The sequence below is a fragment of the Aethalodelphis obliquidens genome, unplaced genomic scaffold, assembly GCF_003676395.1.
Source record: "Aethalodelphis obliquidens isolate GAN/ISIS:26980383/991018 unplaced genomic scaffold, ASM367639v1 scaffold18, whole genome shotgun sequence".
NCBI classification, from domain to species: Eukaryota; Metazoa; Chordata; class Mammalia; order Artiodactyla; family Delphinidae; genus Aethalodelphis; species Aethalodelphis obliquidens.
This window is the reverse complement of record NW_020837962.1, coordinates 10,273,445-10,298,175: the sequence shown is the minus strand read 5'-3', so window position 1 is coordinate 10,298,175 and position 24,731 is coordinate 10,273,445. Positions and strand designations below refer to the sequence as shown.

The 24,731-nt window shown below is 46.6% G+C and overlaps 1 protein-coding gene across 3 annotated transcripts in view; it reads right to left on the bottom strand.

The window, feature by feature from the left end:
• Positions 1 to 24,731, bottom strand: part of ADCY9 (adenylate cyclase 9) — a 176,647-nt gene that overhangs the window by 27,606 nt on the left and 124,310 nt on the right. For all 3 annotated transcript variants that reach the window (XM_027117551.1, XM_027117553.1, XM_027117552.1), the window contains 3 exons: positions 19,180 to 19,370; positions 5,660 to 5,764; positions 3,947 to 4,164 (listed from right to left, as the gene is read on the bottom strand). In XM_027117551.1, the coding sequence (XP_026973352.1) occupies positions 3,947 to 4,164; positions 5,660 to 5,764; positions 19,180 to 19,370 (514 nt within the window). The remainder of the gene's footprint in view (positions 1 to 3,946; positions 4,165 to 5,659; positions 5,765 to 19,179; positions 19,371 to 24,731) is intronic.

Below are 24,731 nucleotides of genomic sequence, written 5' to 3'. Positions count from 1 at the left end.
TCATTCTTTTACGGACTGCTAGCAAACAGTCATATCCTTTTTATCCTGCAGAAAATTACTATAAATTTAAGGGAATGTTAGCATAATTTCAGAAGGCAAATGCAGCTGTGGGATGTCTCTCTCCCTCACATAATAACTACTAGAATTAAATCTGATGAAATTTGTAAAGAGCCTATCATGTGCCTGACACACAGTAGGGTTCACTGTAGTTCCTCCTTTCCCTGAAGCAGAGTGGGCTCTCTTTTTGTGCTAAGTGTGCAATACCTTACTGGGCTCTCAGACTTAGAAAAGAGAAAATTCTATCCCCTAATGTTGACCCCCTATCCTCCCCTCCACTTGGCAAGTATGGACAGAGGGAAAAACAACAAAGCAGCTATAAGAAGGAAATGTAATGGCTTCATTTTTGCAGTCAAGTGGCAGGATCCACACTATAAAATACACTGCCCATTTGAGATTAATATTGGGAGGTCCCACTTCTGGGAATGGAAATTAGCTCCTGTTAGATCAATCGTCTCTCAGATAACAACTATAAACCCTAAACAAAATATAAAAACAACTCCTGGAAGGCACTGGCAATTGACCAAAGCAGTAAGAAAATGGAGAAGAGCCACACTTGGAACAGGCTGAATTTCTTGTGGGTTTTTTTTTTTTTTTTCTTTTTTTGCCTAAAGAGAGTCATTAGTCAGCACCACGTGTAAGATGGCTAAAACTCAGAAAAACTACAGTTTTACTGACCTGGAAAACCAGAAAATAGAGTTTAGCATGCCCACCAATGGAAAATGAGGTTGGACATTCCAGAGAGAGAGGACCAGAGAAGGGGGAGCCCCAAATTCTGCATACAGGCTCTGCTCGAATCTCTGGCTGACCCCTGAAATACACATGTGCATGGCAGACTACAAGCCTAATTAAGGCTGAAGGAATAGTGGCTGCCCACCTCAGGGGAGACAGAGTTTGGTGTTTGAGTTCAGATGAGTTAACTGTCTACTAAAACAAACAAAAAGTTGATATTCTTCAAAGGAATGTAACAGAATCCAGGTTTTCTAACCATTGTACATAATGTGCACAATGCAATCCAAAATTACTAGACAAACAAGGAAACAGGAAACCATGATCCATCCTCAACAAAAAAGCAATCAATAGAGACCAACCTGAGATTACCAAGAGGTTGGAATTGGAGGTTGGGGTTTATAATGTATATGGATGTAATACATGTGAAAACTGTAACATAAGGAATGAGAAGAGAGTAATGTACCTAAACAATTGTAAGATTTCTACATTTAAAGTGAAATGATACAGGGACTTCCCTGGTGGCACAGTGGTTAAGATACTGCTTGCCAATTCAGGGACACGGGCTTGAGCCCTGGTCTGGGAAGATCCCACATGCCACATAGCAACTAAGCCCCTGCACCACAACTACTGAGCCTGCACTCTAGAGCCCACGAGCCACAACTACTGAGCCCTTGCACCACAACTACTGAAGCCCACATGCCTAGAACCCATGCTCCGCAACAAGAGAAGCCACCTCAATGAGAAGCCTGCACACCACAATGAAGAGTAGCCCCTGCTTACCACAACTAGAGAAAGCCTGCATACAGCAACGAAGACCCAATGCAGCCAAAAATAAACAAATACATAAATTTATAAAAAGAAAAAAAGTGAAATGATGCAATATTAACTAAAAGAAGACTATAAAAATATAAGACTGCCTACAGCAACCATTAAAAGAAAAATAATGCAAAGAGGTATGGCTAAAAAGCAAATAAATATATTAAAATATAATAAAAAAGGCAGATATTGTCAGAATGATTTAAGGAGCAAGACCCAAAAGAGATGTATTTCAAATATAAAGACCCAGGTTATAATTTTTTAAAATGGAAAATGATGTAGCATGCAAACAGTAAGAATAAGAAGGCTAGAGTGACTATGTTAATATCCGATAAAGCAGTCTTCAAGACAGAGTATTACTGGGCACGAAGAGGGACACTTCAAAATGATAAAAGGATTATTTACCAGGAATATATAACACTCATAAATGTGTATGTACCTAAAAAAGAGCTTCAAAATACCTGAAACAAAAATTGTCAGGACTACAGAGAGACACAGACAATTCCACAACCACAGCTGGAGATTTTAACATCCCTATCTCAATAAGTGATAGAACAAGAGACAAAGAAGTCAGTAAAGAGACAGATGATCTGAACATTACTGCCAACCACGTGGGCCTAATTGAGGTTTATGGATCACAACATCCTGAGAATGCAGAATATGCATTCTTTTCAAACGCACATGGTATGTTTACCAAAACAGACCACATGTGAGACCACAGAACAAGTTTCAATAAATGTAAAAGGAATGAAGTCACATAGTGTATGCCTTTGACTACAATGACATTAAATCAAACATTAATAACTAACATATGTAAATACCGTTTTTCACTAAAAGGAGCCAGGGCTTTTGGAGAAACGGCTGATTCCTGAGCTGGGGCAGGGAAGATATAAAATGAGCCTGTTGTACTGGAAAGTAAGAAATCACTCAAAACAAATGAAGGAGCCGTGTCGAAAGGACACAGGAGCCAGCCTGAAGGCGGGCTCCCAAAGGCCAGATTCGGGACAACTAGAGCATCAAACTCTAATTAGGACAGTGATAAATGATGTCATGTTAAGTAAAACAGGACTCCATGAGGATTTATATGGATTTATAAATCTATAGATGGATAGATTAAGTAATAAGTGGGGAGGAGCTCTTCTTTACTGCAGAACGCCAAGCCCCAAATGATAAATGCAGAGTCAGCGCTGAAGCAGGAAAACTGCCATTTTGACCAACATAGTAAAGACTGTTTCAAACAAGAACCATCAATGGAGATTAAGTCTAGGGAAGCGTGGTGAGGAATGGGATCTTTACATGATCTGAAAGCATCTTCCCACAGATGGCCGACTAGTCACAGGGAGAAAATAAGTACAGACTGGAGAAGTTGGCAACACTCGCCCAGCTGATCAACATCACTACCCCTGATGAGGTCAAAGGGGGCACCACGGGCCTCTGGATCTGGTGCCTGAGAAGACACGTCACCTCCATGGGATCTGGACACACAAGCAGCCTGGACAGAATCATGAGGAGATGTCACACAAATCCAACTTCAGGAATATTTTATAAAAGAGCCAGGCCTGCATGTTTCAAAAATGTCAATGTCATGGAAGATCAAGAATGGCTGAGGAACTGCCTCAGATTTAAAGAATGAAGAGGCCTGACAACCGCATGGTGCAGCATGTGATTCTCTACCATGCTATGAGGGACACGTGGGACCACACAACAAAACCAGAATAGGAACCACAGACTGGGTAAAACACCTCATCAGTGTTAAATTTCCTGAATTAGGTAGCTATGATCACGTGCAAGAACACCCCTGTTTTCAGGAAATACAGTTTTAAGGGGTAGAAAGCACAATGTATCTAACTTACTGTCAAATGGTTAAGAAAAATAAATAAATAAATTTCACAGGGAGAGCGAGAATAAAACAAGCAGAGTAAAATGTTAAAAGTTGGTAAATTGGGGCTTCCCTGGTGGCACAGTGGTTGAGAGTCCACCTGCCAATGCAGGGGACACAGGTTCATGCCCCGGTCTGGGAAGATCCCACATGCCGCGGAGCGGCTGGGCCCATGAGCCATGGCCGCTGAGCCTGCGCATCCGGAGCCTGTGCTCTGCAACGGGAGAGGCCACAACAGTGAGAGGCCCGCGTACCACACACACACACACACAAAAAGTTGGTAAATCGGGCAAAGGGTGTAAAGGGAATCTTTTGTATTATTAATGCCACTTTTCTGTAAGTTTCAAATTATTTCAAAATACACTGACAATAGAAGGCAAATGCGTGGGGGGTGAGGTGACTCAGAAAACGGGGAGCTTCTACCTGCAAATCTTCGCTTTAAGGCAGGTGGCTGCATCTTACCTGTCTTCCTTGATAACGTCAACAAAATGGGCATCCGTTTTCTCCCGGATGTTCTTGAACCTCAGCGGAAGGAGGGCTGACTGGTCCAAGCTCACACCTGCCCACCTTCCCTTCTCTTGTAAGATCTCGCACAGGGAGGTCTGACTGTTGGTGAGCTTCTCCTCCGGGGGAGGGCTTAGCAGTCCGTTTTGCGTTTTGGAACTGGGTCCTCCAGAAGCCTGTGTCAGGATAGGGAGTGGGGGCAGACACAGAGGCTGAAGCGTGGGATGCAGCAGCACTATCCCCCACAACGCGGCCATACCGGAGCACCCTGGACTGCGCCCTGCACACCACAACCTGCACCTTTGGATCTCTGCTCTAACCTGAGCCCTCTGCCTCTCTGCCGGTCTGCTTTTCCCCATTCCCCCTGGCTCCTCCAAACACACCTCCAGGCGCCCAGGACAGTGGTGACATGGGAAGAGCCGGTAAGGAGGTCAGGGGGAAGGCTGAGGCAGGAGTTGGGGAGGCTCGCAGAGTTTCCTGACCACAGAACCAGCATTCCAGGAGCCAGGAGGACTCGAAGGAAGTGCAGGGGCGGATCCAGGGAAAGGAAACCCAGAGCTGTAAGGGCTGCGGCTTAAGAAAGGGGGGTGACTGATTTGCATTTCTCTAATAATCAGTCACCCCAAGCAACCTAAATGTCCATTGACAGATGAATGGATAAAAAAGGTGTGGTACATATATACAATGGAATATTACTCAGCCATAAAAAGGAATGAAATTGGGTCATTTGTAGAGATGTAGATGGACCTAGAGTCTGTCATACAGAGTGAAGTAAGTCAGAAAGAGAAAAACAAATATCGTATATTAATACACATATGTGGAATCTAGAAAAATGGTACAGATGAACCTAGTTCCAGGACAAAAATAGAGACACAGACATAGAGAACAGACATGTGGACACAGTGGGGGAAGGGGAGGGTGGGATGCTTTGGGTTTTTAGGATTGACATATACACACTACCATGTGTAAAACAGATAGCTAGTGGGAACCTCCTGTATAGCGCAGGGAGCTCAGCTTGGTGCTCTGTGATGACCTAGATGGGTGGGATGGGGCGATGGGAGGCGGGCTCAAGAGGGAGGGGATATATGTATACATACAGTTGATTCACTTCATTCTCCAGGAGAAACTAACACAACATTGTAAAACAACTGTACTCCAGTTAAAAAAAAAGAAGGGGTGACTGGACACAAACGACGTGGAATGACCCAGCATCGTGCAGGTCCATGGGCCAACGACCCGAGGATGAGGATGACAGATCTGCGCCTCCCTGGAGAGTCGCCTGATTCAGAAGCTTGCTTGGAGGCTCCTGGGTCTGGTCTCCAGGCGACACTTCTTTGCACTGCCCTTGCTGCTGGCCTAACCCAAGCCCTCCTCATGCCCCACCTTTCACCCTAAGGGTTCCCCTCTTCTCCTTCCACATCCACATCCCACCAGCCACTGAGTCCAGCTTCCAGCTCCACAGGTCTCACTGCCCGTCAGGGTATCCCATGCAGGTCAGCATCCATCCTGCTATTTATCGGTCTGTTCAAAACCCAGAGGACTCGAAGGTATGCAATGGTGTCACCCAAGAGGAGTTGCCCTTGGAACTGAGAAGCTGACCAGACAGGATGTCCCCTCAGGTGGCTGCACCAGGAGAGGCACTGACAGGGACTACAGCCCAGAGCAGGTTACCTTGGTGCTCTTCTTGGGCTCCTCCTGACAGCCATTCTGGACTGCTCCGCCTTCAGCGCCAGCTTCCAATTTGGGAGCAAACATGATTCTGCACGACGGGCAGGTCTACGAGAAAAACACAGACCGTAGGAGCTCACTCAGGCAACATGACCTCACTACGTGATTCAAACAAGTCAGCTGCTGTTGCAATTTGCTGTCACACAACAAATGGCGCAACCAAATGGAAGGCTTACCGAACCACTCAGGATGAGTTAAAAATGAACTCGCTGGGGCTTCCCTGGTGGTGCAGTGATTAAGAATCCGCCTGCCGACGCCGGGGACACAGGTTCGAGCCCTGGTCCATGAAGATTGCACATGCCATGGAGCAACTAAGCCTGTGCACCACAGCTACTGAGCCTGCGAGCCACAACTACTGAGCCCACGTGCCACAACTACTGAAGCCCACGTGCCTAGAGCCCATGCTCTGCCACAAAGAGAAGCCACGGCAATGAGAAGCCCGCGCACTGCAATGAAGAGTAGCACCCACTTGCCACACTTAGAGAAAGCCCGCGCACAGCAACAAAGACCCGATGTAGCCAAAAAAAAAAAAAAACCGGCAGCATGATAATGGAAAATAAACCACACAAAGACCTGTATGTGAATGTGCCCTAACAGCTTCTACTTTTTAGTACAAACAACTCAGATGTCCATCAGCTGATGAATGGATCAACAAAATGGGGTATATCTACAGAACGAAATATTACTCAGCTATCCAAAGGGATGAAGCACTGACAAACACGACAACGTGGATGAACCTTGAAAACTCATTCAGTGAAAGAAGCCAGACACAAAAGGTCACATATGGTGGGATTCCATCTGTATAAAATATCCACAAAAGGCGAATCCACAGCGACAGAAAGGAGATTAGTGGTTGCCAGTGGCGAGGGACACAAGGGAATGGGGAGTGACTCTAACCGGTGTGGGGTTTCTTTTTGGGGTGATGAAAACGTTCTGACCGTGGTGATGGTTGTACAACCTTCCAAACATACTAAAAACCACCAAATTATACACTCTAAAAGGGTGGATTATATCTCAATAAAGCTGTTGTTACACAAACTAGCTGCCAATCCACACTCAAACACTAAGCGAAGGTTCTCAAGCTCTCTGTGAAGGTGAGCTGTTCTCATACAGCAGGACAATCGGAGGGACGAGCTTACAGACCTAGCCCTTCTTATTCATTTGCGGGAATTAGCTGACCTAGAAGAGACAAGGCAAGACTCAACACTGTCACATATAGCACAACACAGGGAATACAGACAGTCGTTTACAATAACTACAAATGGAGCATAACCTTTAAAAATATACCATCACTATATTGTACTTCTGTAACTTATATAATATTGTACAGCAACTATACTTCAATTAAAAAAAAAAGTACCCCCAGGGATAGTAGAAAGGGCAAGGCTTTCATTTCTCACAAACCAGGGTTCAAATCCTCGACTACTTACTGGTTTGGAGACCCCTGTTCAAATCCCTCACCTCGGTTCTCTCCTGTGTGAAATGAGAGTGAAAACACTTTTCTTGAAGACATATTGTAAGGATTTATGAATACGCAAGTAGAAAGCCTAGCATTGCTCCTGGCGCTCAGTGTATCCTTAATAAATGTACTCTTATTCTTAATATGATCTGGTAATCTAGGAACCAACCACCACTGAGATAGCAACTGACAGCATCCAGGGGAAAAGACAGACTTATTAGGCTTCAAAAGCAATTTCCTAGCGTAAGAATCGTTAAGCACTGGAATACACTGTAGGAGGCTAGATATTATTTCAGAAATTTTAAATAATAAAATTTAAATAAAATAAATGTCACTTAGTGCCTTAGGGTAAGGATATAACCCAGATCACATCCTAAGTTAGATTTCAGGCCTGTACTGTATTCAATAAAAGAAATAAAGATTCTAAAGAGTTGTGTAATTTGGGAATCTGATGCAATGCACCCATTAAATTCGAATGCTCGTATTCATTCAAGAAGTGAAAATATACATGCCAAAAGAGCTGGCCAAATCAGGGAGTATCATGTCCGAGCAAACAGCAGTACCTAGGTAAAATCTGCTTGTAGCTCAGAAAAAATTGGCATTATTAACAGGGGCAAGATGCTCTAATTGTCAATGGCATACAGTAAAATTATTTTAAAGCACCTCTTGGTATTGACTGAGTTAAGCTTCAGAACGTGTTGCCAATGGGGCCAATGATCTCAAATGGAAAAAAAAAATCCACTACCACACACATGAAGTGACCCCCACAGCCCCAGAAAAAAGTGTGTGCGTCCACGTGACAGGCCAGCAAGATTCCCAAGGTCTTCCCTAGCAGGTGTGTGTGTGTCTGTGTGTGTGTGTGTGTGTAAATGGCTTTGGTGGTGGTAGTGGTGGCAGGCTTGCTTCTCTAGGGGAACACAGCCTTTTCAGGGGCCAACTGATGGCCCAAGGGTAGGATGGATACAGCCTGGAGCGGCAGGGGGGTGTGGAGGGTTGAGACCCTCTAAGCCAAACCCTTAGGCTCCAGGGACTGTCTGTCACCAATCTTGTAAAGACACGATGGAATAGTGAACAGATTCTCTGACCACTTTTCTTTTCTTTTTTTTAGTCTTTATTTATTTATTTTATTTTATATTTGGCTGTGTTGGATCTTCATTGCTGCACACAAGCTTTCTCTAGTTGCGGTGAACAGGAGCTTACTCTTCGTTGCGGTGTGCGGGCTTCTCATTGAGGTGGCTTCTCTTGTTGCGGAGCACAGGCTCTAGGCGCATGGGCTTCAGTAGTTGTGGCACGTGGGCTCAGTAGTTGTGGTTCACGGGCCCTAGAGCGCAGGCTCAGTAGTTGAAGTGCACGGCCTTAGTTGCTGCGCAGCGTGTGAGATCTTTCCGAACCAGGGCTCGAACCGGTGACCCCTGCATTGGCAGGTGGATTCTTAACCACTGCGCCACCAAGGAAGCCCTCTCTGAGCACTTTTCAAACGTTAAGTCTAGAGAACAAGTGTAACACAGTGATTAAAGGCACTGGCTTTGAAATCAGACTGTCACGGACTGAATCCTGGTTCTACCACATAATAGTATGGGAATCTCTCTGAGCCTCAGTTTCCTCCTTTGTTAAATGGGATTGAATCATAAGGGCAGAATGAGGAGACACATGTAAGGCCAGTCAGAGGTATTTTTGATCAGCTCTAATCCCAAGGCACTGACCTCCTAGAATGCTGAACTGAGAAGGATGACGAGGCCACGTCCTAGCCCCGAGGGAGGGGACCCATGGGGGCTGGCGATGTCTGCCGTGGGTGAGGGCTTGCGTGTGTGAGCGTGCGTGCGTTGACCACACTTGGCTCCACACACGCCTGCAGTGTTGGGGAGTGCTCAGTAAACACTGGTCCTTAACACTGAAACATCTGGTCCCTATTCTCTCGGGTTCTGAAACCAGTGCATACGATCATTTAAAGTCCTTGATCACAGACTGGACAGCCACCGGGCGTCTGCTCTTGCCCAGCCCTGTGTTTTCAGGCATCTCTTGGCATCAGCTTGCTCCTAAGTATCTTCCTCTCCTCAAGTACACCTGATGCACTTGAAGAACAGGCCATCTGCTTCTTAGGAATTCCTCACGGTGTGCTGGCTTTGCATCTGGATGATGTTTCAAGCTTCTAGAGCCACAAATATGCAAAAGTGACTCTCAAACCTATCGGACACCAGAGAGCATACACCCGCTGCAAAGGAGTCCCTGGACAGGAGTCAAGGCCACTCCAGTCAGCCACTGCATCCCCTCTCTGAAAGGTCTTGGCTGTGAAGGAAGGGGTGGGAGGGCCAGTGGGGACTGGGATTGCCCGTGGGGACCGGGCTGTCTCAGGGGGCCGGGGGCAGGGCTCTTTACAGATGGGCAGCTCAAGGCCACACCGTTGGCAAACAGAGGCTGCAGGGCCTGTACCCCATTCTAATGCATGTCCCGCAGAGCTGCCCACAAAAGAACCTCAGGGAGCAAGGACGTGTGTTGTCGGAGCTGGGATGCTCACAACTGTCTAGGAGACTGTGCTCAGGGAGCTCCGGGGCTCACCGGGGTCACATGTCAAGTGTAGAGCAGGATCCGTGAGTGGGACTCCTAATGGTCTGAATGGTGCTCACTCCGCACACTCACAGCAGCTTCATCCAGGGAGTGGGGACTGGGGGTTGGGGAGGATGCCAGCTGTGGACCCAGGCCCCCCTGTGGCAGGGTGGTTCCTGCAGCACAGGGACCCAGCAGCAGATCATTTCATTGTACTGTGAAGATGTGGCTCTTTGTCATTCTGTTTCTTCCTCAGCTACTTTCCTTTTCTGGGGGAAACTGTACTGATTCTAACTTAAAAACAAATGAAACAAAAATCTTAGAGAAATCTGTCTGCCCTGATGGAAACTTTCTCATATCTCGACATTCCCTCGATCTGTAGGGGGAGCCTCTTGTGCTCCACGGGGGTCCCGCTAAGCAACGGTGGGACGGTGGGTGGGTTTGTCCACCCCCTCCCCCCAGCAACTTTCCTTTAACTATTTTCCAGCTTCGTTTTAATCCGGTTAAAACGTCTCACATACTGGTTTTTGTCAAGCAGATACCTCTGTGAAATGTTTGCCAACCTATTAAAGGCCCGTCTCTCCCTCTGAGCAGCTGCTGTCATCTCAGACCCCAAAAAGCCTTTACCAGGAAGAGGGGTTTAGATTCTGGGGACTCTGGGGGACACGCCCAAACTGAGCAACTGACTTGTAGGGCAGCCTCTCTGCAGGCACAGTGGGTCAAAGCTACTGTTCTAATGATAGTGGCTGCCACGATGTGGAAATGCCTCAGTGCCCAGGACGTGCCAACGAACACTGTCAGGTCCTTATCCACGCCATGCCCACGGTCTCACACACCTGATCTCCATTAATCCTCATATCGACGCTGCAAGGCAGAAGTGACTGTCAACAGCGAGGGTCAGACTGTGGGGCTCCTGGCCCCTGACCACCATGCAGCCTCTCTCTGGCCTCCTTTCCTGGCACAAAGAGGACCCAGGAATAATCCTGGCACTCTGATCTCCTCTGCCTTGTTCCCCTGAAGTGACCCAAGCAGTTATGGTCACCTCCTGGTTCCTTTAAGTGGCACCACTGGACACCGGCACCAACGGGAGCTTCACCAAGACCAGCTAAGGTCTCCAGGACAGAGGACTCTCCGAGCCAAGGAGTGTGCTGGCTGTTGCCTGGGAAACCCGAGATCCCCTGGAGAACAGCCAGGAGCAAACTCTTCATCTTCCCAGATTACCCACGCTTGCTCCCATCTCGGATGTGGGCTCTGGAGGGAAGATTATAACGATTTCTCTAACACGCTTGGGTGCCTTTGCATTTGTTTTTAACACATTTCAACACATACACCCTATATCCTCTTCAGAATACATGACACTGAGCTATAAAATAGTTTTTTCTTCAAGGCTATTTCTCTTCACAAGATAAATCACTTCTAAGCCAACAGCTGTCCTTTTTTCATAACTGTCAAGGGAGGGAGCAGGGAAACCTCTTTTCTGAGAAACGAGGAGGAAACAACATCAGAAAAGTCCTGCTTTGCCTGGTCAGTCTGCTGAACATAACTACTGAGCAAGCTGTCCTCAGACCAGGAGGAACATCCCTTGCTTCCCAAACTTGAAACCCAGGTTGAACATGGCAGACAGGAGCATGTAGCCAGACCACATATAACCTACTGAGGCCCATTCTGAGTTCTAAGCTCTTTCCTGTATTACTTTGTTTAGTCCTCACAAGCACCCAGGAAACAGACGTTGTGAGTAGCCCATTTTACATAAGAGGGAACTGAGGCATAGAGTGAAGGGACTGGCCCAGAGTCACAGTTAGAGAATGGCAGGGGGACAACGCCCTTGACCCCAACCACACATGTGACATCTCTGCGTGAACAGGGACAGCCAGCTGTGTGGGGCAGAGGTCGCCCTGGCTGTGACCTGCCACGGGCAGGCCAGGCACCCACCCCAAGCTAGCGGATCGGCACAGGCATTCACACTCCCAAATAGATGATTTCTGCTAACAAAATCTTAGAGAAAAGTAGAAGCCGGATATTAGAGGAAAATAGGAACGGTAATTATTACAGAAAAAGAAAGGCATCCAGAAGCGATAAGAACAGAAAAGTGGACAGCCTGCGAATACTGGAGGCAAAACAACAAACAAAACACACACCTGTAAAAACCAGGCGCAAAATCTCTAAGCCACAGAGTGTAGAACCACTGAAACCTCAGATTCCTGAGCCCTAAGCGACCTAAGTGAGTTTAATAATCGAGGCTGATAAGGCAAGAAAAGTGTCACCATGGGGTGGTAAAGTGCCATCAGAAAGTCAAAGGAAGAAGATATTTGGTATTTGGGGAAATTTATTTCATGTGCAGTACTTTACTACCTGATGATGCCAATTAAATGAGCTGGACTAACCTTTCCACTTCAATTCACACGTAATATATAACAATAACAAGCATATTTATATTACATAAAAATAATATAAACATAATATTGTATACATATGTATTAAAATGTTTTATTTTGAAACAAGTTTAGACTTAAACAGAGTGGGAAAGACAGTTCAGATAGTCCCCATACGTCCATCCCAGCTTCCCCTAACATTACTTAGCATCTTATATGAACCGTGGTCCAGTTACCAAAACTAAGAGATTAACACTGGCACGGTACTATTAACCACGCTGCAGATTTTACTCAGATGTCCTTTTCCTGTTCCGGGATCCCATGCACATTTAGTCTCCTCCAGTCTGGGACATTTTTGAAGTGTCCTGGTTAGGTATTTTGTAAAATGTCCTTGAATTTGGATTTGTCTAATGTTTTCTCACGAGATGACTGAGGTTTAGGATTTGAGGGAAGAAACCCACAGAGGCGATATGCCCTTCTCTGCACGTAACACGGGGTAGAGGGTGGTACATGATACCGCTGGTTTTCTTAATTGTGATGCTAACCATCAGCATTTGGTGAAGGTGGGCTCTGCTAGGTTTTCCACTGTCGAGTTACTATTCTTCCCTTTCTTTATTTTTTGGCTGTGCCGCATGGCTTGTGGGATCTCAGTTCCCCAACCAGAGGTTGAACCCTGGGCCATGGCAGTATAAGCCCGGAATCCTAACCACCAGGGAACTTCCTAACTATTCTTCCTTTTAAAATGAATAAATATCTAAGGGGAGATGCTTGGAGGCTATGCAAATGTCCTGTTTCTCCTTAAACTTCTACCTGCTGATTTTAGAATTCAGTGATGGATCTTGCCTGTAGCACTTATTACTGTGATGCTCTAAAGGTGATTTTTCTTTCCCTCACTCCTTCTACAATCTATTAGCTGGAATTCTTCTCTAAGGAAGAGTTGTCAATTTATATGTGATGTGCTTCCTCCTAATTGAAGGAAACACACACACCTCTCAAAATACAGACACAACTTGAAAAGTCCTTTTTAAAAAAACTTACTTTACATCCACATTTCAGAGCCAGCCTTCAGATTACTATTTACTTATTTGTGTTGCAGCTTTATGGAGATATAATTCACGTACCATGCAACTCACTATCTAAAGTCTATAATTCAGGGCTTCCCTGGTGGTGCAGTGGTTGAGAGTCCACCTGCCGATGCAGAGGACACGGGTTCATGCCCCAGTCCAGGAAGATCCCACATGCCGCGGAGCGGCTGGGCCCATGAGCCATGGCCGCTGAGCCTGCGCGTCCGGAGCCCGTGCTCCGCAACGGGAGAGGCCACAGCAATGAGAGGCACACGTACCGCAAAAAAAAAAAAAGAAAAAAATAAATAAAGTCTACAATTCAATAGTTTTTGTTATAGTCACAGAATTGTGCAACCGTCAACCATCATCACTATCAACTCAGACAACTATTTACAATAAATACTTAATATCTAAACTACACACGCACACAGAGAGAGAGAGAGAAATCTATTACTTTTTCCATCTATAATAAAGTAAAAGGCCCCCTCACTTCCTCAAACTGAACTGACTAAGCCTATTCATAATGATTTTACATACAAATAACAAGGAGATAACAGAAGTGATCATTTTCTTAGAATCATTTAACAAGCCATAGGGACTGTCACAGAAGCGTGTTCCTAGGGCAAGTGACCTCAAAGGGAAAGTATAACCCTTGTGAGACAGGACAGGCCCTCTCTGAATCCCCCCACGTGGGTGCATCCACTTTATCAGCCTCATTACCAATTGTAAACAGGGAGAAACACCCCATGAGCACATGTCCTGGGTTCTGAATAAGGGTTTAAGGCAAACTCACGAAGACCAGCCAAGCAGGTGCATCCCAGGGAGGTCTTTCAGGGATGACATAAGATGCTCTCACAGCTCATGTGGCTCAATGATTAGGATGGATGTGATAAAACACCATCCACATCTTTGGTTTGCATTTCTTTGCTCTTTGCAAACACGTCAGCCTGGCTATTTTTATTGGCATGCACAGTATCCCTCCATCCGTCACCCACAGGTTCATGATAAATGAGCAGCAGACACCACAGCAGGGCTGGGGCCACACAAAACAGGTTGCACGTGTGCCGTGGCTACATCCCTTACAGCAACGATTAGCTGCAACAACTGAAGGACCCCCTTCAGCTCAGAGCAAACAGGGACCTTCCCGAGAGACTCAGTGACTCCTTGTGGGCGAACCAAACAGCGCCTCCGCCTGCTCCTGTCCTCCCTGCTCCTTCTGCGGTCAGCATCCACCACTCGGTGCGGACCGAGTGAAAGTGCACTCCAGGGTCAGCTGAGCTTCTCCAACCCCAGCTTTCGCGGCGTGCCTTCAGTTAATCTTCAGGACAGCCCTGAGAAATTGCCATGTCCCTGTGGCTTACAGCCACGAGGTGACCTGTTCGATCCCAAAGCCAAGGCTTTGAGATGGATCCTCAGCTTTAGGTTCCAGCCTTTCTGAGGCACCCAAGCCACCTTCCGTGACACTGACGTGGCAAGGCCTTGTCTCCTTCCCTGTCTCCCTTCTTGCCTCCTCACCCCAAACCCTCTGATACCTCTGCAGCTCAGCCCAGAGAGCTGAGTGCCACCGTTCTGGTGGGACTCCCCTCCCCCCAGTATGTGACATCAGGTCCTTCCTGAGGAGCAGCTCTCATGACCAGCCACTCAAAAAGCCAAGGCTTAGGTGTGAAGGGTTCCCTCTGATGTATGACCTCAAGGCCAAAGCCCTTGACCTCTGCCATCACTACTGTTTCTTAGCAGGTCATCATAGTACTCAGACTATTTATGAAATATCAGGTGGCAATTGTCCAGCTGTGAACTAGGAGATAACTTACAGACACACAGGGTACGTGTGCCAGGAGCGGAAAACAAGTGCTTCATGGGCATCACCTTGGTTCTGTCCAGGCTTCCAGTTTAGCCCTCAGTCTAACTCTGCAGAGTTACGTGTCTCTGCGTGTCATTACAAAACTAAAAACATAAGCCAAAAGAAAGTCGTAATTATCTACTACATGCCAGGCACCATGCTGGATCCTTCGGAAAAACTTAAGTTATGTAACAAACGGGCCCTGCATTGAAATAGATCAGAGAAAGGGGCGTAAGAAACATAAGCAAGTATTTCAGGTTGCGTATGTTATAACCAAGCGGTGCAGACTAACTGAATTAAGGCTTCAGAGATGGGGTGGCGGCATCACTAGCTAGAGGAGTCACAGGAAACTAAGAAAGCTGCACGGTGAGAGAAGAGGGGAGTTTATGGGGACAGGGAAGCAATCGCACTGCAGGCGAGAGCAACAGGACCAAGCCTCCGTGGATTCACTCGATGAGAATTTACAGAACACCTTCCTCTAATTCCTTGGTTCCTTCAAGGAATTAAGGAAACCAAGGCCCTCTAAAACCTAGTTCTCCTGCCGAGTTTATGATTAATCTCTCTGTCCCAAACTTTATTCCCTTTCTTGTCCCCTCTAACCTCAACTGTGTGCTAACTAAACACTCCTCAGCCAGAGTCAGGTGACTAAGACGGCTATCGTCAATAACATCGCTAACGCACTAAACTGCTGTTGCCGATATCACTGTTAAGGTACAAACTCAGGTTGTTTCTCCAGGGTAAGATGAGCAACAGACCCCCCCCATCCATGGACCACCTGGCCTGAAAATCGTAAACCAGAGACATACTGACTCCCAAAACTACGATTAAGAAATGTCACAGAAATGTCACAACACGATGATTAACCCTAGCTTCACTGTTCTTCCCCCCTTTAACTCAAAGACCAAACTGGAGTGGATCTGAGGCTTGTCTCCCACTCCTTTGCTTGGTGTCCTGAAAATAAACTCTGACTTTGCTGCAGACACCCACTGTCAGAGTAGGCTTTCTGCACTGTGGGCAAAAGAGCCCTTTTGCTTGGTTACAAAACTCCTTCCACTAGATAAGCACGCCCCAGAAAGGTACAGCTTGAAAGAAGAAATCTTTGGTCAAGAGGCCAGAGAATGCTGCATACCACTTCCCTCTCTGGAGACCTATCCATGCATGTTAGCATGCTAAAGGCTCTGAGAAGGCCTGCAGTAAAGAAACCATTTCAATGTTGTTTAACCCATATTGACTTGACCACAGACACTTTTTCCATACTGGACACCCATTTCCATCCTGAGAAACTTCTGTTCAAGGGAACCTGCTTGGGGAATCCTCCTTAGACCAGGCCTCTTCCACTGGTCAGGGCTTCTGGCGCTGGGCAGGGGGAGGAGGGAGATGTGGGGAGACAGAAATCCCCATGGGAGTCAACTCTTTGTTGGCTGCAGAGGCAGCAGCAACAAAGCGAAAGAAGTCTGTTGACAAAAAGAGTCAACAGATCCTGGGAAAGGATGAGGAGGAACTCGTCTGTGATCCAGCGAATCAGAACAGCTCACTGTGGTGCAGACAACATGGAGCAACAAACCAGTGGCACACATGAGCCACCGACACGCTTGTGGGATAAATCTACTCAAAGAACCTGGAGCAAGAGACTGCAATTGCACTTTTGTATTGTTCAAAAACTCTTACCTGAGGGAAAGCCTTGTATGTCAGATTATAATCTATGTAATCTTTAAAGGAGACCTCAGTTTTCTGCCTTTCAAGTCTAGGATGACGGTTCATAGCGATTCACTTGGTTCCCCGGTGCTTATGCCTCTCAGCCGCCTGCCCTGGCCCGACCTGCACCCAGGAACCAGGGCCCAGAGCAGGGTTGTGAGGATGGACCCCAAGTGGCAAAGCCTGGCATGGAGACCGGGCCTCCTAACTCCTCATGCTCCTTCCACTCCAACCGTGAATCCCAGGAACCCTATGCTTCAGGGGTGTCCCTCATCTCAGATGTCCTGTTATCCCCCAAACACCATCAAAACACCCCCAAAATTATACTTCATATCCACTCATCTTTCCCTCCTGGAAGGGGCAGAAAGATCCTTTTTTTTTTTTTTTTCTCAAATTCCTTTTGGTAAACACAGTTAACTTCATAGATCACAAGATTATTTGGAAAATTTATACATGGCAATAGAGTATGCTAAATAGTTTGTTCTTCATTTGCGGTACGCAGGCCTCTTACTGTTGTGGCCTCTCCCGTTGCGGAGTACAGGCTCCGGACGCGCAGGGTCAGTGGCCATGGCTCACGGGACCAGCCGCTCCGCGGCATGTGGGATCTTCCCAGACCGGGGCACGAACCCGCGTCCCCTGCATTGGCAGGCGGACTCTCAACCACTGCGCCACCAGGGAAGCCCTGCTAAATAGTTTTTGCCCAACCAGATCAAAAACAAATAAATATATAAATAGGTTTATGACTAGAACAAGACATGTTCCGTCGGGGGGAGAGAAAACCTTCTTAAGCCAATTTAGCACAGAATGCCTGTCATTAACACTGCAGGTGTGTGATACAGTGAGGTCCTCAAGGGCACACACCCTCATGGATAGAAACACACACACACACCACCTAAAGTGGCAGACAAATGCAACAAAACATTTATTTTTGGCTTTGAGCTCTATTTCTCTACTTGACTACAGCTCAGTTGGAAGCCTGAGGAAACAATTTCTCCCCAAATAATAAGGCCGTGTTTGGAAACCATGTTTTTGTTCCCCTCCCCACCTAGCTCTTCCCGGCCCATGTTCAGTGGTAGCCTGTGAGCAGGGGGCTCCTCTTTCTGACTCCTGCAAGACAGCAGCCCAGGCAAAGAGTGCAGGCATTAAGGAAATTTCAGCTACATGCGCTGTTATGCGTGTGCCAGAGAGCACGGGGAAGGACAGGGTCAAATACCCTATCCTCAACAGGTGTGAGTTTACCCTTCCCCGCTAGGGGCCATTGGGTCATGTCTGGAGACCTTGGTTGTCACACTGGTAAGAGAGGGTGCTACTGGCATCTAGTGGGTGTAGGCCAGGGATGCTGTTCAACATCCCACCATGCACAGGATGTCCCCTCCACAAACAGTTCTCTGGCCCAACATGTTGATGGTGTTGAGGCTGAGAAACCCTGCACTAAGTGAACGATGCACACGATGAAAATGATACGTGTGTGTGCTGTCCACAAACCTGAACACAGGAACCGCACACAGTGCCTGGATGAGAGACACCATGAAGTCCAACACAGTGAAATAATCTGGATACTGCAGCCAAGTGCCACATTATGATGCCTTCAGCTGAAGTACCAAGATCGCAAGCTTTCAACTCTGTTAATGATGTGGATAGGCAGGAATGTACTGGATTACAGCCATACCAATAGGCCATCGTCCTGACCAAACATCACTGTGTTATTTGAGAGCACAAAACAGTGAGGTGGAACTGTTTTAACCATCTCTCTCTTTAAAAAAAAAAAAAAAAAAAAAAAAAAGGAAATGGCAAATATTTAAACTGTAAAAATAAATAAGAGGTATCAGTTGGGGAACTAAATCAAATGTGATATCTGAGGAACAACTCACATACCAGAGTGATTTCACATGCCCAGGGTCCATCATGTTAATTCCCTGGTAGTTTATTGGGACAGAAGTGCACCCAATATGCAGCCACCAGGAGATCTCTGTCCCAGTGATGAAATATTATAATGTTCTTGGCAAGCCTGCACTCTTCCAATGAGCTACAGCACAAGATTCACCCACACCAACAAGATTTAAAATAATCATAAAACACTGAATTTCAAGAGATGTTTGAGTATTTGAGAAAGTGATCTCTGAAATAAGATACAAACTAGCCCTCCAAGCAAGATGCTGGGAGAATCACCTTTACTCTTATCATTTATTGTTAGCTTTCAGAAATCCCAAAAGACATCATAGGTTGCAGAGAAAGAAAATAGTAACTCAAGTGAGAAGCAACTCTATGCAGTGTAGAAAGAAAATGGAGGTGCATATGTCAAAAAAGCAAAGATATTAAAAATGCAAAATGCTGCTAACTTTATACTAAATTTAAAAATCATAAAAACCAAATGGAAGGGCATTCCAAGTCGTCTGCTACAGACCCGAAGGCTGTTTATTATTTCACATGTTCTACTGCAGAATTAGTATCAAGTTTTAGAAGTAGGAAAAAAAAAAAAAAAAACTAACCTTAAGGTTATCAAAGGTTTTGACAGTCTGCGCCAAGTCACTGACACTCCCTGGCGATGCTGTCCCCTGTCCCCTAGGGCCTGAGGACACCCGTGAGCCGTCAATGACCTCAAAGCCAGAAAGCAAGGCCTCTGAACAGCTGCAATGAGACTCCTTCGCTCTCTGACCCGCTATCAGGTATGTCTTCAAACCTATGGATAAAAATTACAGTCAGCACAGGTGGACACCAGCGTCGGTCGAAACGCAGCTCCGTCTTGCTCTCTACGCAGGACACGCTCCTAGAAAGTTGAGAGTAAAGTGAAAATGAGAATAGGTCATATTTTACTACTACTCCCATGACCTTTCCAGAGATGCGCAGCCTCAGGGAGAATGACTGCCTCCAAAACACACCATGTATTCACGCTGTGTTTTCTCTGAATGGAGGCTGCACGCTTCATCTTCTGGGGCTGAAACAAGGGTTTAAAAGTCCTTCCTTGGAAGGGTCACATGGCCTCTTTCTGATGGCAGCAGAGCCCACTGAGTGCTGACCCTATACATTTCTTGGGTTTGTTTCTATCTGTAAATACCAGTCGCCGACATTCATAATGGTCAGTCTAGATGTGAGGGTGACTACAGACCATGTTACCTAAGTCAGGGACTGGCAACCACCATGAAAAGGGAGACCAGAATGTGCACCAGCGGGGGAACTAAGCCCTCCCTCGATTCAGACTTAACAAGTATCTCTTTTCTGTTGGATCCAAACATTCACACGGCAGGAACATCATTTTTTTTTTAATATTTATTTATTTGGTTGCACCAGGTCTTAGTTGTGGCCAGTGGGCTCCTTAGTTGCAGCTCGCCGGCTCCTTAGTTGCAGAACGTGGACTCCTTAGTTGCAGCTCCAGGGGTCCTTAGTTGCAGCTTGCCAGCTCCTTAGTTGTGGCACTAACTGTTAGTTGTGGCATGCATGTGGGATCTAGTTCCCTGACCAGGGATTGAACCCAGGCCCCCTGCACTGGGAGTGCGGAGTCTTATCCACTGCGCCACCAGGGAAGTCCCAGAACATCAGCTTTTTGTCAAGCTGCAGTCTATGTGAATTTTATTCTCTCACAAAATCCCCACTGTAAAAAAAAGTTGGTTAAATGGACTATTAACCTACAACTTTACAATCCCCATTAAAGGCTGAAGTAACAATATATGCTATAGTGTTAAGGAGCTGTAACAGGTGGGCTGAGCCCTGCTCCTGGTGTACAGGACTATCTGCTGGGAGGTGAGTAAGGAGCAGCTTTTCCAGACGGAACTCAAGGGCTTTCTGAAAAAGAAGCAAGCCTTATTTAAAGAAATCCATTGTTAGTCCTTACTGGAATTTAACCAGACTACGAATTTATGAAAGGGAGTGACAACGTGATTTATTCAATAAACATTTATTTTAGGCCTGGTGTATGCTGTACACAGAGAATAAAACCAGAACAAAGCAGGATTCCCATCTTAAGGAGTTTAAGCTTCAGCAGAAGGTGGTAGAGAAAAGCCATCATGGGACTTCCCTGGCGGTACAGTGGTTAAGACTTCGCCTTCCAATGCAGGGGGTGCGGGTTCCATCCCTGGTCGGGGAGCTAAGATCCCACATGCCACGTGGCCGAAAAACCAAAACATAAAACAGAAGCAATATTGTAACACGCTGAATAAAGAATTTAAAAATGGCCCATGTCAAAAAAAATCTTAAAAAAATAAAAGACTCTATACGCTATCTAAGAAAATAAAGTACATTTAAAAACAAAAAAGAGGGCTTCCCTGGTGGCGCAGTGGTTGATAGTCCGCTTGCCAATGCAGGGGACACGGGTTTGTGCCCCGGTCGGGCAAGATCCCACATGCCGTGGAGCGGCTGGGCCCGTGAGCCATGGCCGCTGAGCCCGTGCGTCCGGAGCCTGTGCTCCTCAACAGGAGAGGCCACAACAGCGAGAGGCCCATGTACCGCAAAAAAAAAAAAAAAAAAAAAAAAAAAAAAAGAGGTGACATGTGACTACACTGCTGGATTCATACAGTTTCTCGCACTCAGTACATATTTAATAAATGCTCTAAAATTAATTAAGCACATAACGCTGGGACTACTTAATCAATAATCCTTAATCATTTTATAATTAAACCACCATTTCATCACTTTATCTTTCTTCCTCTCCCTCCCTCCTTATAAAATACTGTATAGCATATGTTTTTAGGTCAACAGTTCAGAGAATTTGGCAAGAGTCACAGGACACCTAGAGACATCCAGGAGTGTAGCCAAATCACAGGTGGGATCCAAAGACTAAGATAAATAATTTTAGATGCTAACTGACCCCAAAGGAGATTGCTAAATGCTCACTCTTAACTAAGGTCCTGAACTTCCATGTATTTTTTCCAACCAAAAATATACATCCCAAATGATATATAGGATCAATCACAATTCTAACTAGCTACGTGTATAAACTTCAAAGGGAAGCGTGAACTAGAATACAACAGAAGGGTAAAAGCAGCTTTGCGTGTATTTCTCAGACTCTGTCACAGAAAACACTGAACTGATTTTATCACTTCGCCTTGGGAGAGTCAGAAAACACAAGCTCTGTGGGCTGAGGAGAGAAAAGCCCTATTTCTGACCTGCCGTGGCATCTCATCCCTGGCTTCACCCAACCAGGGCATGAAGTGGCCTGGTCCCTGGAGCTGCTGTAACTAGTCCCTCTCGAACTCCCGGGTGTGGCAGGTAACTCACCTGCAGCGGGTGGGAAGCGGGGCCCAGAGAGTACCCGCAGCTGCTGTAGGGACTGCCTTGGGGAACAGACAAAGGAAGGGCAGTTTTTGGATTGCAGGGGTGAGGAGCTGAGGCTGCAGGGGAAGGTTTTCCGTTGTGTCTGTAGCTGGCCCTGACCCCAGAACTGCATTCCCATGGGGAGGCCGGCAGCTCGGGGCTCTGCACCCCTGGGCCCTGCTCCCAGTCAGCTCTCTCACACCCAGGAGGGGTCCTCAGTCAGGGAACCACTTATCCCCTCCCTGTATGGCTCCTCGGGCAAGAACAGGTGAAGGAGGCCTTTCCTGGAGGCATGACAACTACAGCAGAGAAAGGGCTGAGTCTCCAGCCCCGCAGGGCCATGAATACATGATGATGATGCAGCCAGTCCTCCAAGCAGCAGTGCGCCCTCCACCTGGGCATGGAGCCAGCTCTGCAGCACAGGCTCTGATGCCTGCCTTGGGGTGGGCACCCCTGAGGTTTGTCGTTGCTGCTTTGAATTGTGACTACTGAGTTGCCACTCATTGCTCAAACATTTATTAAATGCCTCTGTTTACCATGCACTGTGAGGGTGCTGAGGGGACAAGCGTGAACATGGCAGCCGTGACCCTCCCTGTACAGGGCGGCTCCTGCAGGGGGATCTCGGCAGCAGGTGGGTACGCCTACCTGGTCCAGGACCAGGAAGCACAGGAGGGTGTATCTCACAAAGACTCAGAGGTTTGAGAAGGCCTCCTGGGTGAAGTCCCCTCCACGTTGAGGGCTACAAGATGAGGAGAGGCCAGCCCAGTGAAGGCCACCAGGACCAGGGGCTGGGACAGCATGGTCAGGCTGTGGGTGTCACCAGAATAGTCGATGAACCAGACTCCAGAAAGGGAGCCTTTAGCAGGGAGAGTGGAGGGATGGAGGTGAGTGTTGTGTGGCTGGAACAGAGAACATGTTCGGGGCGGCAGGGGGTGGGGAGGGGGCAGAGAGGAGCTGAAGTCCGTGCAGGGCACCAGGGAGACCAGCTCCAGGAGCCTTCGCTCTGGGGGCAACAGGGGTGAGGAGGAGTAACGAGCAGGCACCAGGCTGAGGAAAGGCCAGGGAGCCCTGGAAACTCCAGCCACAAGTGGGTGGTGAGGGAGTCAAGGGACAAGGGAGGTGGGAAATAATGGTGAAACCTACTCCTTCTGAATTGCTGGGGCAACAGGCAAGGCTTCCACAGCAAGCATGAGTGTGACGGGTAAGGGCATGTGGCTTCCAGGGAGAAGCCCTGGGATTCAGGCTCTGTCCCTGCTAAACGTGTGATGCAGTAAGATACTTCATGGCTCCACCTCTCACTAAGAACAGGACTCACCCCACAGGGCTGACTCGAGGATTAAATGATTAACACACATGAGGCCTTCATGGCAGTACCTGGCGCACAGTAAAAACTCAGTAACGTTAGCTATTATTCTCAACGTGGGTGTTTGACCTGCTTATCGCTGGGAGTCTTTTTTATGCCCCTTCTATGTACAAAAGCATTTGCAGGATTGTTAAATCAATAACTGCTCCACATTTGTTCCTAACTTGAATTTTTCTTTGGGTGGCTCCTAACAATCAACCTGTATTAGTAACACAATGCGAGTGTTCCAAAGGACAAACGCACAGATGTGTCCATGGCAAGCAAAAAATCGGTGAACAAATTAAGCAACTTTTTTAATGCTTCAATATGGAAAGTTAGATTTAAAGTGAAATGTTTTGCCAAAACTGGAGTGATATCAGTAATGATAAAGTCAGACCGGATATGAAAGGTCCCAGGGAACGTATCAGGGCCGGGTGACTGGCCGCAGTCAGGAGAGGTCATAAGACATAAGGATTTAATGAGTAACTACACACATGGACCTTGGGGTCCAAGTTCGTTAGAATGGCTCTTTTAGAGCAGAAAGTCAAAATAAGGCAGCTAGATTATTTATTTCATTAAGTATAGTATAAACAGGAGAACAATTAATAAGGTTTCTTATATTCTTTCCTGGTAATTGACTTTAAACCTCACTGGCACAGATGCCTTTCATCGGCTTAATTTCACCGCAGGTGGAGAAGTGGGGAAGACGGTTCCCATAAGCTCCTGTCTCAGGGAGGCGTCGTCTGCAGCTATGTGTGCCCAGGAGGCTGACGTGGTTAACAGTCTTAACTATAGCATCAATTCTTCGAGGAGAAAAACTGAGCCTTGCACACAACTTGTGTTTAGTTTTCGTGAGCTGAGCGTAATTTGAGTGAGTGCCAAAGTCCATTTTGGAAAAGAAAGACTATTCTGGCCTTTTTATCACTGTCTTTTTCTGCAGAACTCTTGCTTTGGAGGGTGATACCCTCAATCCAAGAACCAAGGGCCTAAGTGTCAACCCAACAGAAAGAGAATAATCAGGAAGGAAAGAATGTCTGCAGGTGTGTTGGGAGTTAGCAGAGTGACATAGCAAACGCCTGGGAGCTTGCATCACTGATGATCTGAAACAATCAATATAAGGGAGGCAACCAGTTTGGGCCGGTTCACAAATCAAAGGGTCTAAAAACTTATTCACTTTGTAATGAATTTTTCCTTCTAATGATATCTGTAATGGCCGAGTAGCATGAGGATTATTTAAACGAAAATGTAGTCAGTCAATACGGAAAATAAAGATTAAAAGCGCTCAATCTTAATCTACCAAATAACCAGGGCCTAAAAACTATAGATATGATATTTCATAATTGTCTATTGCTTCTGCTTAGGAAGACCAAAAGTTCTCGTGGAAAAAAAAAAAAAGCATTTTCCACCTTGTTAACATCAAAACACTCTGGATGGGCCTAAGTCCTCTCTGCT